Source organism: Chlamydotis macqueenii, chromosome 16 (assembly GCF_036417535.1).
Source record: "Chlamydotis macqueenii isolate bChlMac1 chromosome 16, bChlMac1.mat, whole genome shotgun sequence".
NCBI classification, from domain to species: Eukaryota; Metazoa; Chordata; class Aves; order Otidiformes; family Otididae; genus Chlamydotis; species Chlamydotis macqueenii.
The window spans coordinates 14,184,533-14,199,264 of NC_141571.1; the positions used below are offsets into that span (position 1 = coordinate 14,184,533).

Genomic DNA, 14,732 nt, shown 5'->3' on the forward strand with positions numbered 1-14,732 from the left:
CATTCAGAAATACAAACCAACCAACCAAAAGCTAGTGAATTAAATGAGCTTCCCTAAATCTCTAATTCCAGCTCCACTGGAGTGGAGGGTTTTCTTTTTTATTCCTTCTGTCTCCTGGCTTTGTTTCAAAGTTACTGCTTAGTGTTTAAAATTTACTTTTTATTGACTTTATAATCCATTCCTTCTTTACATGAGTTTCATCAATAAAGAAATTGTTTATTTATTGGCATTTTCATCCAAAGAAGTTTTGGTAGTCTTGTGATCTGGCCAGAACAGGAGAGTTTCAGTGGCAAAGAGGGAAGAGCCATGCAACATAAACCTAAATTGCATTTTTACATGGGCTGACCTAAACTTTAATTAAACGTATCACCTCAGGGATGAAATGAACACCTGGGACTCTCCATGTCTCACCTTCTGCGGGAATTATGGATGAAATATAGCTATAGAGGAGAAGTGTCCAGTCTTTTTCACTGGAAGTCTGCTAGAACATGGGATGAGCAGAGTCCAAGAGACACCAGCAGTTCCCTTCTGAGTGCATCCTTGATGAAGATGTATCAAGCTCCCAAACATAACCAAGTTCAGCAGCAATTAACATGGAACAGAAAGCTTCACAGAGGCCAAGAGTTTGGAAGTAATTTCACTCTTGCTCAAAGTGCCATCTTAGTTGCTGATTTCAATACAAAAGAGAGGTTTAAGCTCTGCTGTCCCAGGGAAGTAACAATAATTCTTGGATCTTTGTAAAGATGTAGAAGTGGAAGAGGAGGGAAAATGTCAGGGGTGTAAAATGACACTAAGCTATTGCTGTAATTCCCCAAAGAATGTTCTTGGGCTTTAGCCTCTGCCGCTGTTTCTGTAGTTGTTCTGCACATTCAGTACCAGCTTCCTCCAGGCTGCAGAAGTATCCAATTAAGCTTTTTATTAGGAACACATGCTGCAGGCAGGTGTGTTCAGTCAGCCTCTCAGACAGCCTGGGAACACACATGCTGCCAAACAAGAAAGGCTGGAGCTGGGATGGCCCAAGCATTCTACAGGCAGATCAGCAGAGCAGGAAAGACAGGAAGAGGCAAGTGTGCCCAAAGGGAACAAAGAAAACTTAAGTCTGTACATCTCTCTGCCCCTTAGTCATCTGAAGGTAACTTTTTAATAGTGAGTTGAAAAGTGTTTGCAAACCAGCAGCATTGAACTGAAGTGCTGCAGCCAGAGAGGCTGAATTACAGGAAGATCTACAGAAAGGGACCAGCTGGCTGCGAGCGTGCAAAAGAGCTGAAGGATGGGAAGGCAAGCGTACACTGTTGCTTGTGTAAAATCTTAGCTTTACTCTACATCTGTCCTAGAGAAGATGCTGCTCTTCAACTCTTCCCTCAAGAAAAACTTGCCATTGGTTTTTCCCCCACAGAGAATATGTGCAGAGCCTCCTCCTTCAGGGCAGATCTATTCTAGGTCTCACTTCTAATCAGAGCTAATGAAGCGTGTATGCTCTCGTCACCGCAAGAGCAGGAAAATGAAGAGAGCTGTGCAACAAGAAAGCAAGAAGCCAGCTTGTGAAACAGTTATTGTGACCAGATAGCCAAAAGAGACAGTCAAAATCCTTTGATTCCTTGACCTTCTTTACTCTTTGGATGCAATTATGACCACTGAAAATCTAGCTTCTGCCAACAGCAAAGCATCTCTTGCGCATTGCTTCTCACATAACATCTGCTGTCAAGGCTTGCACTGCCGCCTTCCTGGGAACCTTCCAACCTGTCAGTCTGAGTGAAAACAGCAGATAGGCAGGCAATGAGTTCTCTCGGTTGGGAAGAGATTTCCAATTTCCATCTCATTCAGTGGAGCCTCAGGAAAAGCCTAACCCTCTGCACTCCCAGAACTGCCATATGGACAGCCCAGAGCTATGCCAGGTATTTCAAAACCAGAAATCACTCCTTTCCCTGCTGGCTGGCAAGCTGGGGAGATGCAAGATGAATCCTTGCTAAGATAAAAACACAGCAGATTTATTTTCTTGCCAAACTGGTTGCTATTGCATTTCCTAATAGGGCTGGAAGGATTAGTTTTACAGTGACATTTCTATACCAGTGTAGACTTTAAGATGTTGTTATAATAAGCTTTTTCCCCCCGATGTCTTTTGTGCTAAAAAGCTTTAAGAAAGCCTACAGCTACTTGTTTCATGCATGGTGACTGATATGCCCAAGTTTGATCCCATTCCAGATTAAAGGAGTTGTTTTTGCCTTCAAGGAGCACAGGCAAGCTCTGCGCAAAAACAGACTGAGACCTTATGTATCTTCAAATGTACGCCCAGGAGCAGGATAATACAGCAGCAGGAGTCAAGATGACAGCCAACACTGTGCTCACCATATGGGTTCAGGTTTGCTTTCCCTCTCCTTTGGCGTGCAAGATCACATTCAGCGAGATGAACTCAGCCTTACCACAGGTACACAATACAGGGCTCTACAGCTCCTCAGTAGTCTCGAGGAATTGGTATTTCCAGCAAACAACCAAGATGTCAACTGCTGGGTACTGCTTAAAGAATATGGATTTCACACTACTATATCTGGATTAAAAAAAAAAAAACAAAACAAAACACCAACCTAACACAAAACACAAAGCCCCCACCTCACAACTTCTAAAATCCATTAAACAAAGCAGAAAACTACAGAAAGCACAGTTTTGCCTGTCCCTTGCCCTTCTTAACAGGAAACTGAGTATTCTGGTTTCAAAGGCATGGCAGACAAGGAGGGAACTAGGTCATGTCCCTTGCTGCATCCCCCAAGCCTTCAAGTTCCCAGTCATGTTTTTTGTGTGATCGATCTGGTCTCCCTTACTGTCTGCAGCACAGTACCTGCCAGGCGCTCTGGGAAGGACAGCAGCCGGTAATAAAATCTGCCTTAAAATGAGATAAAGAGAGCAGAAAAAGATACTGGCAGGGATCAAAGAGTTTGACCCTCAGAGACTAAAAAGGGAAAGAACCGGCTGACTCTTTTCAGGCAAGGTCTGAGTGAGAAAGGGAAAAGGCTTGCTTTCTGCCTTAGCTCAGCAAAGCAGAGAGGAAAAGCTCTATTTTTTCCCCACTACATGACAAAATTATTGAGCATTTCAGAGCTGGCAGGACTTACAGGCCCGGAGCTTCAATACTCTACCTCTATTACAGGACAAATAGAAAGTTAGCTCACTCTGCCTAGCTCAGCCCATATGGCTTGCTTGCATACGAGTATTTTAGCCTCATTTCCAGGGTTTAGTATTCAAAAATCCACTGCAACTTAAATCGCAGGGAGAAGGAAAGAGAAAATATTTACCTAAGTCCTATTTTATGTTCTAGTTCCCTCCTCTGCCTCCCCATCTGGCCCTCTGTGGTGTTTTGCGGATGCACAGAGAATATTGTCATGTGCCTCCAGGGAGAAGCAAAGGAGAAAACACTCCCAGAGACACAGACTCCTCTGTACCGGTGTGATCGCTTCGCTCAGGGCCACGTGCCTAAGTTAGTAAGCTGCCATAAAACAAAAGCCTATTCCCAACAAGCTCAGGACCGTTTGTTGGCTGAGGCTCCAGCCTGGGGCAGAGGAGTTTGTGCCAGCCCGGGCGCTTAGGAAGGATGCTAACAGTGACATGCTTCTGCACTTTAAAGGTCTGGGATGTTCTGACTTCAAAGTCTGTCAGTTGTTTCACCAAAATCAGTAACAGCACCAGCTCAGCAGCATCAATCCTGTTCCAGCTAACAGCCCTTTATTAAAGGCAGCAGGCTCTGTTCTTCTGGATACATAGATTTGCCTTGCTCATGCACCGAAGCAACTCTCAGTTTAATGCAAATAATTTTGCCTGAAGGAGAATGAACCAAATATTCAGAGCCAGCACACGCGCCAGGGAGTCCATCCAACTCAGGAAAGAGGAGCTTCTCTGTCTGCCTCTTCTTTGTGACATGGCAAGAAAGGAGCCAGTCTTCCCCCGCTCCCTGCAGTTCACTGGGTCACACAGACCATCCCAGCTAATAGGAAATGCAGGATCAAGACAGCGGAAAGTTGTTCCAAAAATGTGCAGGGAAGTACTTGGCACTCGAGAAGTCTGGAATTTCTCTCTTTGCTCTCCTTTAACATTTAATCAGGGCAAGTTACCCTTCTTTTTTAAGCCAAAACTGAAAGGCGAGATGTGAACGGTTTCGCCACATCCATTTGTTCTTAAAGCCATTAACCACAGAGTAACAAACCAAAGCAGATTAGAAAGGCGCAGGCTGCTAACTAATGCAGTACAAAAGGCAAGGGTACCAACAAAGTACAGGGGACAATGGACATTTTGTTTCAGTTAACTTCACCAACACACAAGAAACAATTAATTAACAGTGAACATTAAGGACATTGAATTACTGCAGAGTATTTTAAAAAGCTTATGGAAGACTCCGATGAGGAAGGAGTTGAGGGAAACATTTACTGCAGATCTTTGGTGGCAGCAGAAAGAAGCAGCCAGCCTTCATACGTGGAAATAACAAAACAGCATCTCCTCAGCGAGTGCCACCCTGAGGCCCTCCCAGCGATGTACTCACCGCGATCAGGATCTGGAAGGAGCTGTGCATGACCTCGATGTACCGATACTCCAGGGCACAGCCTATCACGGAGACGTAGGAATGGCTGTCCAGCCCTTTGATGCCAGACATTGAAGCCTCCTTCCTGACACAGCCGGGACCATTTTCACTCCACCACGACTGGTGCCGGGAGATGTTGAATGTCAAGAGTTCACTGTCCTAAAGAGAAAAGTTGCCAAGATATCTCCATTTACTATAAAAGGTTTGATATGCTGTCAGATGGAGGGCATATTAAAATCAATGGAAAACCTAAAGTTTTAAGATCCTCACCCTCAAGAAATGACAGCACAGATCAAATTACATTGGCTTTAAATTCCTTATTAAAGAGTATTTCACAGGCAGGCTTCTGTGGTGGGAACGCTTTCTGAGGCAGTCCTGCAGCACTCCAACAAAGCTATTTCACCATCACATAGCACGCTTTAGAAGCGGGACCAAACAGCTTCTAAATCAGAAAGACAGTTTCTAGGCTGCAGACCCAAGAACACTTTGCTAGTGGTTCTCGTGCCCAAAAAAGAACCCTCAAGTGTCGGGTTTGGGAGATTAACCTGGCAAATCTAGAAGAAAAAGGTAAATGAGGCAGCACTAAGCATCCTGTCACAATCATGTGTTATGGGTAAGCTTGTCCCAGCACAGAGAACTGAGAAATGTGAACTTCATAACCCCAAAGTGAGTTTCCAAACCCAACAAGTTTTCCTCTGTTCCTAGTTTTTAACACATCTAACAAGTTCCCTTACTATTTCTGTCTGACTTCCTTCCACATTCTTCACATATGGTGCTTCTATGTCTCCTGTTGACCTTACACACTGTCAGCCTCAGGTCAGATTACCCAGCTGAGCTGACCTCACCATGATGATTGAGCTCCTTGCAAACACTTCCCCAGCAATTCCTTATCATCTCTACCCTGAGCGAGACTGTTTTGCTCTTCTCATCTTTGCTACTTCAATAATTTAAACCATGCCATTGCGGAGGTTAGAGTGAAGCCACACAAACAGCGCAGGAGTTTGGTGCTAGTTTAAGAATGACACCACTTTCCTCACTCTTGAGAAAAGAGTGGTACTTGCTGCAGTAAGGAGGAGAGCTTTGTGATTTTGAGCTTACAGGGCATTGCAAAACCCTCACTGCAGGTAGTAAAAGACAAACTCAGAACCAGCTGACTAGATCAGCCGCATCACTTCGCGGATGAGCGCTAAGTGCTGGGTGCCCCCGCAGCCCTCTTGGGTCACTTTGATGTGGAATCAACAACTCCTGTTGACCACAAAATGGGGCAAGGGGTTGGAGGTTTTACTCTGAAGGACAGATTTTGAAATGGATCAGGTAGAGAACCTCTGGTGTTTCTACAGGTTAGAAATAGGTACTGGATATACATATCCCACCAAACCATTAGCATCTCTCAATATGTGACTTCACATTTCTCATGCCAGGGTCCTACACAGTCCCTGTAGGAAAGAAGCAGCTCCCAGAACAGCAGCAGTCAGAGCCTGGGGTATTCACACTTCCTACCATGGGAAACCTCGCATGGCAGCTCTCTGTAGAGTCAAGAGGCAAAACCAGAATTGGAGCAGCTCATCCAGACCCCTGCTCTGAATTGCCCTCTGGAGAGGGGGCTTGTCTCTGTGGCCAATACAGGGACCCCAGCCAGGTAGTCCTGCAGATAGACTTTTCTGTGTCCCCAATTGTGTCCAGGGGCAAACTTGAGTTACAAGGGCAGAAAATCTGAATGCCAGCGAGAAAGCCTGTGAATAGAAGCCAGCTGCCCTGCTATGGACATTGTGTAGGTACCCTCCACAGATACTCAAAACCAGTTTGCAGAGCTGTTATTAACCTATGCTGCAGGAAGGACACGTTAAGAAACGTGGACAATTAAGTGAGAAGGCAGCTGCCAAACTCCTGACATAATCACCACAACAGATGGGATGTGTTTTACAGTAGATGGAGGAGGGCATGGAGATGAAGTGTGGCACCAGTGCAAAAGCAGCCTGGATAGCAGAGACGACAGGGAAAACTTAGCGCTTGGGAGGTTAAAGGGAGCTGTCTGCATTTTAAAGGCTGTGGGGAATAATTATTAGATTGGCAGCTACAGGACAATGCACACAGTGCAAGGTGCTGTGCTGTCTTCACTTCCAGGGACATTTTTCTCTTTCAGCTTCTCCCAGTTTTGGCAGCAGCATCTTTGGCTTGCTCCCTCTGCTGGGCATTGCTTTTCAGTGGCCCACAGACCTCTCACGTATCCACCAAATGGCATCTTTTCTGCAAAGCTTATTCTTCTTGACCCAAGTTTGCATGTTCCTGGATCTTTCCCAGGAAAAGCTTTTCCTCTGGAGACAGCCAGCCCTCCAAGCTGCTGTGCTCTTCTCCCTCTCACAAGCCGCTTGCTGCTTTGGTTAGGGAAGAATCATCTTTCTCAAATACAGGGACTCAATTGTAGTTTCTTTGCCTGGGGCTTCCCCCAATTAGCCCAGAAACAAGGCTGTTCCACAGGGCACCACAGGATCTGCTCTTAACCTGGGTCCCCAGGGCTTCCCTCTCCCAGCTCACAGATGATGCCCTCCCAAACCTTCTGCCTCACTGATGCAGAGAGCCCCTTCAGTGCCTTGCAGAGGTATCTCCGTGTATTTGGCAAAGTAAGAAACTGGCTGCTTTCCTTCTTGAATCTCCCTTTTGTCAGTTCTTATAGAATTGGCTCTGGCTTAACTTTGCTGCAGAAGCTGAACTTGCTAGTGAATGAAGCCTGAAAAAGCAAATCAGGTGCTGGGCTGGAGGCAGGCAGGTGGAGGAACAGTAGGTCCTAACTAGCACTGACTGCTTTTGGCCTACAATCACGCTCCAATTCTGTGCAAAAAAAAAAAAAAATATACTTCAGTTAAGAACAGATTGGAAAAACTGAGCACATTTGGATTCTAAAAGCACCACAACGACTCACACACATGAGCCATCCATCTCACAGATGTAAAGTGAATACTGATTGCACACTGGGATGGTGGATGCCCTCACATTCACAGAGATGCCTTTCTGAACAAGGAGCTGTCTGAGGCACTGCAGGGCACAAGGGCAGCACGAATGAGGGGGTCTCAGCATCCACAGCAGCGCCGCTGCTTTGCTCCTGTCCCTGGCTGGATGTCCTCAGAGGGTGCCTCCACCGATGGGGCACAATAAAAGAGCATTTAAGAAAATCACTTAATTGACCTCCAGTTGCTCAGTGCTTGCTGGGAGACTGGGAAAAACATCCTAGATGTGTCCTGCAGTTTGCCAGCTTCGTTTGCTAGGAGATGGTTGAAGAGAAATGAAGCCACGAAAGAGGAACAACACGCTAAAATCAGGAGAAGAGAATCAGTTCCAAGAAAGTTTAGGAAACAGCTGTTTCCAAAAATCTTTCTGCAATGCATTTGAAGCCTAAACACACTGAAATACTCCCAGAAGTGGTCTGCAGGTTGAAGAGATGCTAATTGGTCCCAGAAGTCAGCAAGCCCTGCCTGGGGAGAGTGCGATCTGTGTGCAGCTCCCCTTGTTTGGTGACAGGCTGCCATCTGAAGGGCTGCTGCTCCCTCTTTAACCTTCAGCCCGAGGAGAAACATGAGCAAAGAGTGATACGAGCTCCTTCTCAGAAGGATGTTGAAGGCCAGCCAAAAAAAATCACATATCACTCTGAACTGTTGTAGCACCTGGTTGCCATCAGCATGAGAAGGAAGACAACAGCGCTAAAACTGCAGTACCTGCATTTCAGAGTCTGTTTTCCACCCCCAGCCTCTCCCCGCTGTGTCCCACGGGAAAACTCACACCCACCCGACACCCACAGAGCCAGCTGTGTTCCCTTTCTAAAACAGTTTTCTGAAAGCTGTTCTGAAATTATTTTTTTAAGGGACACAGAGGTGGTTTTATTTCTTGTTAACAGCCTTCTGAACTGCCTCCCCCCAGATTTCCTTAATTATCAGGCAAGCCAGTGCTGTAATGGCTCTGGAAACAAACTGAAGCCTGTATGGGAGCCCCAAGAGCTTGATAGCAGAATCATTTTAAATCATTTTAAAATGGAAACATTTCTTATCAAAATGGGAAATACAATGTTTGTCTTTTAGCCATGTGTGCTGAATAGCTGTATCGCCCAGAGAGCAGCGAGGCGCTCGCATTGTTTCTCAGCGGGCTTGTTGACAATGCCACAGCATTTCAAGGCCAAATCCCAGGCTTCCCGTTTCTAAATTTAGGTGGAGTTCAGGGACAGCTGTAATTACGAATGCATTTATCCATCTCCTCACAGTGATTTTTCCAGGTACAAAGTTATTCCAAGATGCCATCCAGATTTTCTGGAATACAAATAACCCCCCCACCTGACTAATAAGGGCTGCTTCCATTTCAAGAGGATATTTAGACCATCACAGCTATGGATTCAGATCAAAGCACTGGGTAGACAAGAGAATATAAAGGAAAGGTTAAAAAAAATCAAATCACCATTCCAAGATGAGTAATTCCAGAGGGAAAATACAAAGGAATACATTGAAATACACAACACCATTCCTCAAACCTCTCCGAACGCTTCTCAAGTACACGATAAAGCGTCAGTCAGCATGGCAGCTGGACAGACAGATGCTCCTATGTCTTACCAGCAGGATTTTAATAATTAACTCGGACGAGGGGGTTGCAGGAGGGAGTATGTTTCACACTCGAGTAGGCAGGGAGAAGCTTAACCGAGATAGCTCCCAACCATTCACCTAACCAAACGGCCAGATGGACAAAGAGAAAAGGAGGAGATGGAACAGACCAAAGGAGGAGGAGGAACGGCAATCTGGGAATTCGGCTGGGAGCCCCACCACAGCACAGTGGTACAGCACTTTGGGAGAGGCTGCATTTCCCCCAGATGCTGCAAGTGCACTCAGAAGTACGAGCAGAGCAGGGCAGCGCTGCCAAAAGCTGTTCAGATACACACCACCATCTCACTGCCAGCGCTGAGAAGCAACCCTTCAAATCCAGGCTGCTCTCTCTCCTGCCTGCGCATTGGCAAAGCATGTTCAGCAAACTGGCATAGGCTACGTGCTGAGGGAAGCCCTTGCAGCAACAAGGGAAGGGCTTTCTTAGACTCTTATGCTGATCCATTTGTGTCTGGCCACCTAAGGAAGTTCTGCCATGCCATATTTCACACTCTTATTCCTACCAAGGGGAGACTGCAAGATGAAAAGTGATAGGGTAGAAAAATAGAACTCAGGCCAGTTTAGTTCTTCCAAGAAGTAGAGAACAGATTTACAGAGCAGGAAAGAGCATTTTCCTTTTCAATAAAAATAACTCAGCGTAGATATAACTGGTGGTTAGGAGGCAGATGGTTAGTAAGTAGTTGTATCTACCCTGAGCAGGGCTGGCCAGAATAGCCATTCTCAGGGTTTCCACAGCTGGAGAAACCTGGAGGATAAAGGAGCACTTCAGGCAATGAAGTGAAAGACAGGAGGAAACAGGGTGAGAAGCAGCAGGGAGACAACCCAAAGGAGGAAACGGGCAGTGGAGGAGGGATTGCTTGGTGAAGGAAGGCAGAGAGCCAGCCCCCAAAATGCGATTCAATAACCACACACATACCAGTCCATGTTCTACTGGTGACAGTTTGTAACTGGGAGGCTACAAACATGTATTGCACAGCGCTTCCCTGCTTGCGCCCTGCACACCCTCACCGCTGTGAGATCAGCTCTAGGCACTGGAGCACAAAGAATTATTTGCAATAAGTGCACATAACCATTTCCTCATTTTTATTTTCAATTCTCCTGGCTCTTTCTAACATCTTACAGCAGAAACACTTGGATCCTTTGTCCCCTTTCTCACCCACCTGAGTTATCACCCATCTCAGTTGTGCTAGGCTGTCGTGACCAGCCGCCAAGTTAGCAAACTCCATTCTTTCTAGCTCACTGCCCTTTCTGCATTTTGTCATTATAATTTAGCTGGCTGCTGACAGAGGTTCCCCTGGCAGCCTGCCCTTGTCAGGGATAGCGGGGCAAGCACGGGGCTGGCAGGAATGCGGCTCTCCCACTGCCCCAGCTCTCTCCTACACGCTCTCCAGGAATCATGACCTGAAGACCTTCCTCAGCTATCAGCCCTGAAGGGACTTGCAGAGGAGCACAGCCCTGTCTGAAACGCTCCCCGGCATATCCGTGCTTAGCCTGGCAGTTAATGAGTTAGTGTTTACCTGGCCAGCTCCATCAGCCTCGCTCCACCAAAGCTCCTCTTCTAATATTTGCAATCTACCTGCCCACTGCCAGGCTTATTACAAGCTTTGACTTTGTTCTCACTAGGAACTGAAGGACAGCTTTGACCAAGGCCCCTGAGGGCACACAAATGTACCTGCTCCTCCTACCTCCATCCAGCTGATGCTGCCCTGCCCTTGCCCCTTCCAAAAGCCCATCCAACACTGGCTCATCCAAGCCCTGGTGTCCTTCTGGGGTCTGGTCCCAAGACCAGAGATCAATAAGACTCCGCAGATGTCAGCTGGCTTTGGATCAGGTTTCTAGAGATGCGGTGGGAGAGCGACGCTGCTCTTGAGTCCAGCTTGCAAAGCACCACGCTGTCCTACAGAAACTTTAATTCCTGTTCCAAGGGTGCATTTTGTTCTCCTGGAGAAATGAGGGGTTTGTTTTGTCATTGCAAAGACCCAGGTAACTTCAGTGAAAGGGGAGGAGGAGGAAAGAAACCAGCGTCGAGTTTTATTCCTCACGAGACAGCCTTTTCCAACAAAAATAAGTCACAAAGAAGAGAGGCAAGGCTGTAGAGGATTCTACCACCAAACAAGCACACGTACTCTGTTGTTTTTGCCAGTTGCCACCAAACTAACAGCATTAATTTCTCATTGCAGCTCTAGAGGGAAGCCTGAGTCGATAACAAGCTATACTGCAGCCCAATTCTGTAAAAAGCCCCCAATCATAAGTGTCACCCCGCAGGGTGACACTCCGAGTCCTGGCTTTGCTAAAACGAGCCACAGCGCAGAGCAAGGTTGTGAGACGAGGATGCTCTGGAGAAGGTGGAGTTTGCCGTGCTGCTTGGATTGCAGAGCAGAGCACGACACGTTGCGGGGCAGGTTGGGATCAGCAAACACAAGTAATCAGCTGGCTGGAAGCAAACCCTGGCTGTCAGAGAAGCTCCCAGAGCAGATTATCAAGCCAATATTTCATCTGCAGAAGGCAGTTTTAAAATAGATACATAAAAGTCTTTTTCAGTTGGTCACAGCCAGCACAGAGATCATCCCAGGCGGAGCTTTCAGACCATGAGCAATCACTGTTTTGAGCAAGGACTGTCTCAAAGTTTCTGTGAATAATTGAGAGGGGAAATGGGGATAAATGGAGGAATTAGGAAGTTACATTTTCTTATCTGCAAAGGATTTATGCTGTCACTCACAACGTGCTGTAGGGCTGATAAAAAACAGCGCAGTTCCAATTATGACTGCAACTTAGATGTGTGACCTGGGGGTTTAGGCCAGATGTAGAGTGCTCTGAAATGAACTTCTATCCTGTAATCACTCCAAGTCTGCTAAGCTACAGCAATGCTTAGTAATTCACTGCTTACAGCCCAGGCTTAATTTAGGGCCTGCCTCCCATTTTTATTATTTCTGACTCAGCCCTCATTAAGCAGACAGCAACACTTAGCTTATCTAACCTTCAAAGGGCTTCACCCATTGACTCACCACAGCCCTGGCCAAGAGCTGTGGATAACTACCACTGTATTTAAGAAGGAAGAATTAAGACTGAAGCCACATCACTTCTGAGGCCACATCTGGAGGAGATGCACCCCAGCATCCCTCTGGTTTGTTCTCCATTCAAAGAGGAGCTTCTCCCAAAAGGTGCAATGGGAAATATTTTGCCTGGTGTGGCAACAACGAGGTACCTGTCCCTGCTGCTGAAGTGCACTGGGTCTTCAGCAGGAGGCAAGAAAACATCCAGAGCTGGTGAAGGAAGGAGTTACAGCAAAGTCCTTGGTCCAAGTCAGCCTGGCACACGCGTTGCTGCAGGAGAGCCTTCCCCTCCGTGCCACACACCTCCCCAAGGTGTTATCGGGTCACAAGAGGATCAGCTGTAATCTAGCAAGCTCACAGCCTCCCTCAGCCACCTCTGCATCACGGCTGGGAATTAGCTCACAAACCCCATCTCCCCTCAGGACGGCTCTGCTGCCAGGCTTGCTCACAGCTTTAGAAAGCAAATTCACTCCACCTGCCACAAGAGCTGGGCTCACTCCAGCCACCGCCTGCACTGAGCAGCAAAAGGCTGCAGAAACCAGCACCAGCTCCCCATTTTTACCGTGCAATGAGCAGTTATCCAGCAGCCCTCTCCATAAGCAACGGGACAGGACCCGCTCCCAGGCAGCCCCCTGCCACCCCCCATAACCACCCCCACCCTCATCTCACCACCAAGCCCCATCCCCTTTGGTGCAAAGCCTGGGCACTCACCCATAAAGCTCCTACTCACCTTTGAGAGCCCTCCCACTTCTAAGTAAAAGCAGATGACAAAGATGTTCCAGGTGACCCAAATTGCAGTCCAGATGGCATACTAGAAGGGAACGGGGAGGGGAGGGGAAGAAAAGAAGCAATAAGCATTAGGAAATCACTGGAATGAGCATTTATATATATGTGATGCAGCTGGGGGCAGTTAAATGCCCTGAGTCAGCACTGCCATCTTTTTTTTCTTCCTTGGGTTTTTTTTCCCCCCCATAAGCAGATGGTCCCTTGCCTGATTAGAGACACAGGGGCAGAAGTTTGGAGGGAGCGGATGGGCTGCTGCGTGCCTTTGCCCAGCATCTGGTTCTCCCTGTCCGTTGCGCAGTTACTTTGGTACGAGCAATAATTATCTGATTCCTTCCAAGTCTGGAGTGAGTACAGCGATATTGCAGCACACTGAACAACGTGTTCCTAAGCACAGCACCTCCTGCTAAAATTGTTTACAACGCTCACGCCTGATTTCCCTTGGGATTTACTCAGTTCCTCATCGCTTGCCGAATCCCACCAGAGCTTTGAGTGGCTCTGAACAAGAGCGGCGTTACTTACCACCACTATGTAGCGAGGTCGATACTGAATAGTGCCGAACAGGCCGAGGATAACGATGATGATGTGGAGGAAGTTGGCTAGGATGGGGGCCCACTGGTATCCCAGGAAATCGAACACTTGCCTCTCTAATGCAGCGAGCTGGAAGGGAGAAGGAAAAGGAGACTTAGAGCTGCGGGGCTCGTGATGTTTATTCTCAAGGCTTTGACGCGCTCCCTGAGCAAATCACTGCAGCAGCTGAAGATGTGACTCCGTTCCCAAAGCAATTTACTGCCTACGAGCCAGGTCAGTAGGACAGAATGTGTGTCTACACACCCCCCCTTCCACTTCGCACTCACCCCATCTCCTCTGATGGCTAAGCTAACGCAGACCAGTGGGCTCCAGTGCCTGTGCGGGGGCACGTCATCCCACTGTGCCATGGGGAGGTGGCCTGGGCAGAGGGCAGAGGTGAGCAGCGGGACGGTAACGTCTTAAATGGCTGCAGCAGGACTTCGAAGAGCTCATTTGTCAGAGCCTTCAGCATCACTCCATCATTCCTGACACCTCTCATGTTTCTGCTCTCCAGCGCACATCCATCAGAGAGAGAGGAGGAAACTCTCTCCTCCACCTTTGCCCCGCAGAAAATGCTACCACCCAGCAAAGAAATTCTGCAAACACATCGGTTTTCCAGGAGGACAGGCTGTGTTCCTCTCCCGTGCTAATAACATGGTTCAAGGCTAGTACTGTGTTCTAGAAACAAAACTCCACTACTGTTGAAGTGCTGGGCCTGACTTTCACGTCATATTTGCATAAATATGTGCTTTTCATCTGTAGCCATCATCTGGGGAACAACGGGTCACCTGGATCTGAAGGGCTGTGTTAGGCATGCAGCTGAAGGAGCACAGCAAACGTGCAATTGCATGTTCGCCTTTACAACCCCACCGCCTTTAAATACTGAATCTATAGCTGAAAGAGTGAGTGGAGGAGGCAGAAGGGTTCCTGCAGGATTTTCCCAGCCCTACACACAGAGATCTCCTATTTGCTTGTCTTCTCTAACGCGTGCAACCAACCTCCCCGCCTTGACCAGAGACTTTCCCAGGGCTAGGGCACAGCAGGAGATTTCCCTGTCAGGGTAAGGTTTCAACGCAGTGTCATAGCACTACGCTGGGATTGCATCATGGCATTTCATATTTATCT

The 14,732-nt window shown here is 47.4% G+C and overlaps 1 protein-coding gene across 2 annotated transcripts in view; it reads right to left on the bottom strand.

The window, feature by feature from the left end:
* NKAIN4 (sodium/potassium transporting ATPase interacting 4) overlaps positions 1-14,732 on the bottom strand; it is a 51,048-nt gene that overhangs the window by 11,966 nt on the left and 24,350 nt on the right. For both annotated transcript variants that reach the window (XM_086760914.1, XM_010124924.2), the window contains exons 2-4: positions 13,560-13,697; positions 12,985-13,065; positions 4,526-4,723 (exon numbers count right to left, since the gene is read on the bottom strand). In XM_086760914.1, the coding sequence (XP_086617040.1) occupies positions 4,526-4,723; positions 12,985-13,065; positions 13,560-13,697 (417 nt within the window). The remainder of the gene's footprint in view (positions 1-4,525; positions 4,724-12,984; positions 13,066-13,559; positions 13,698-14,732) is intronic.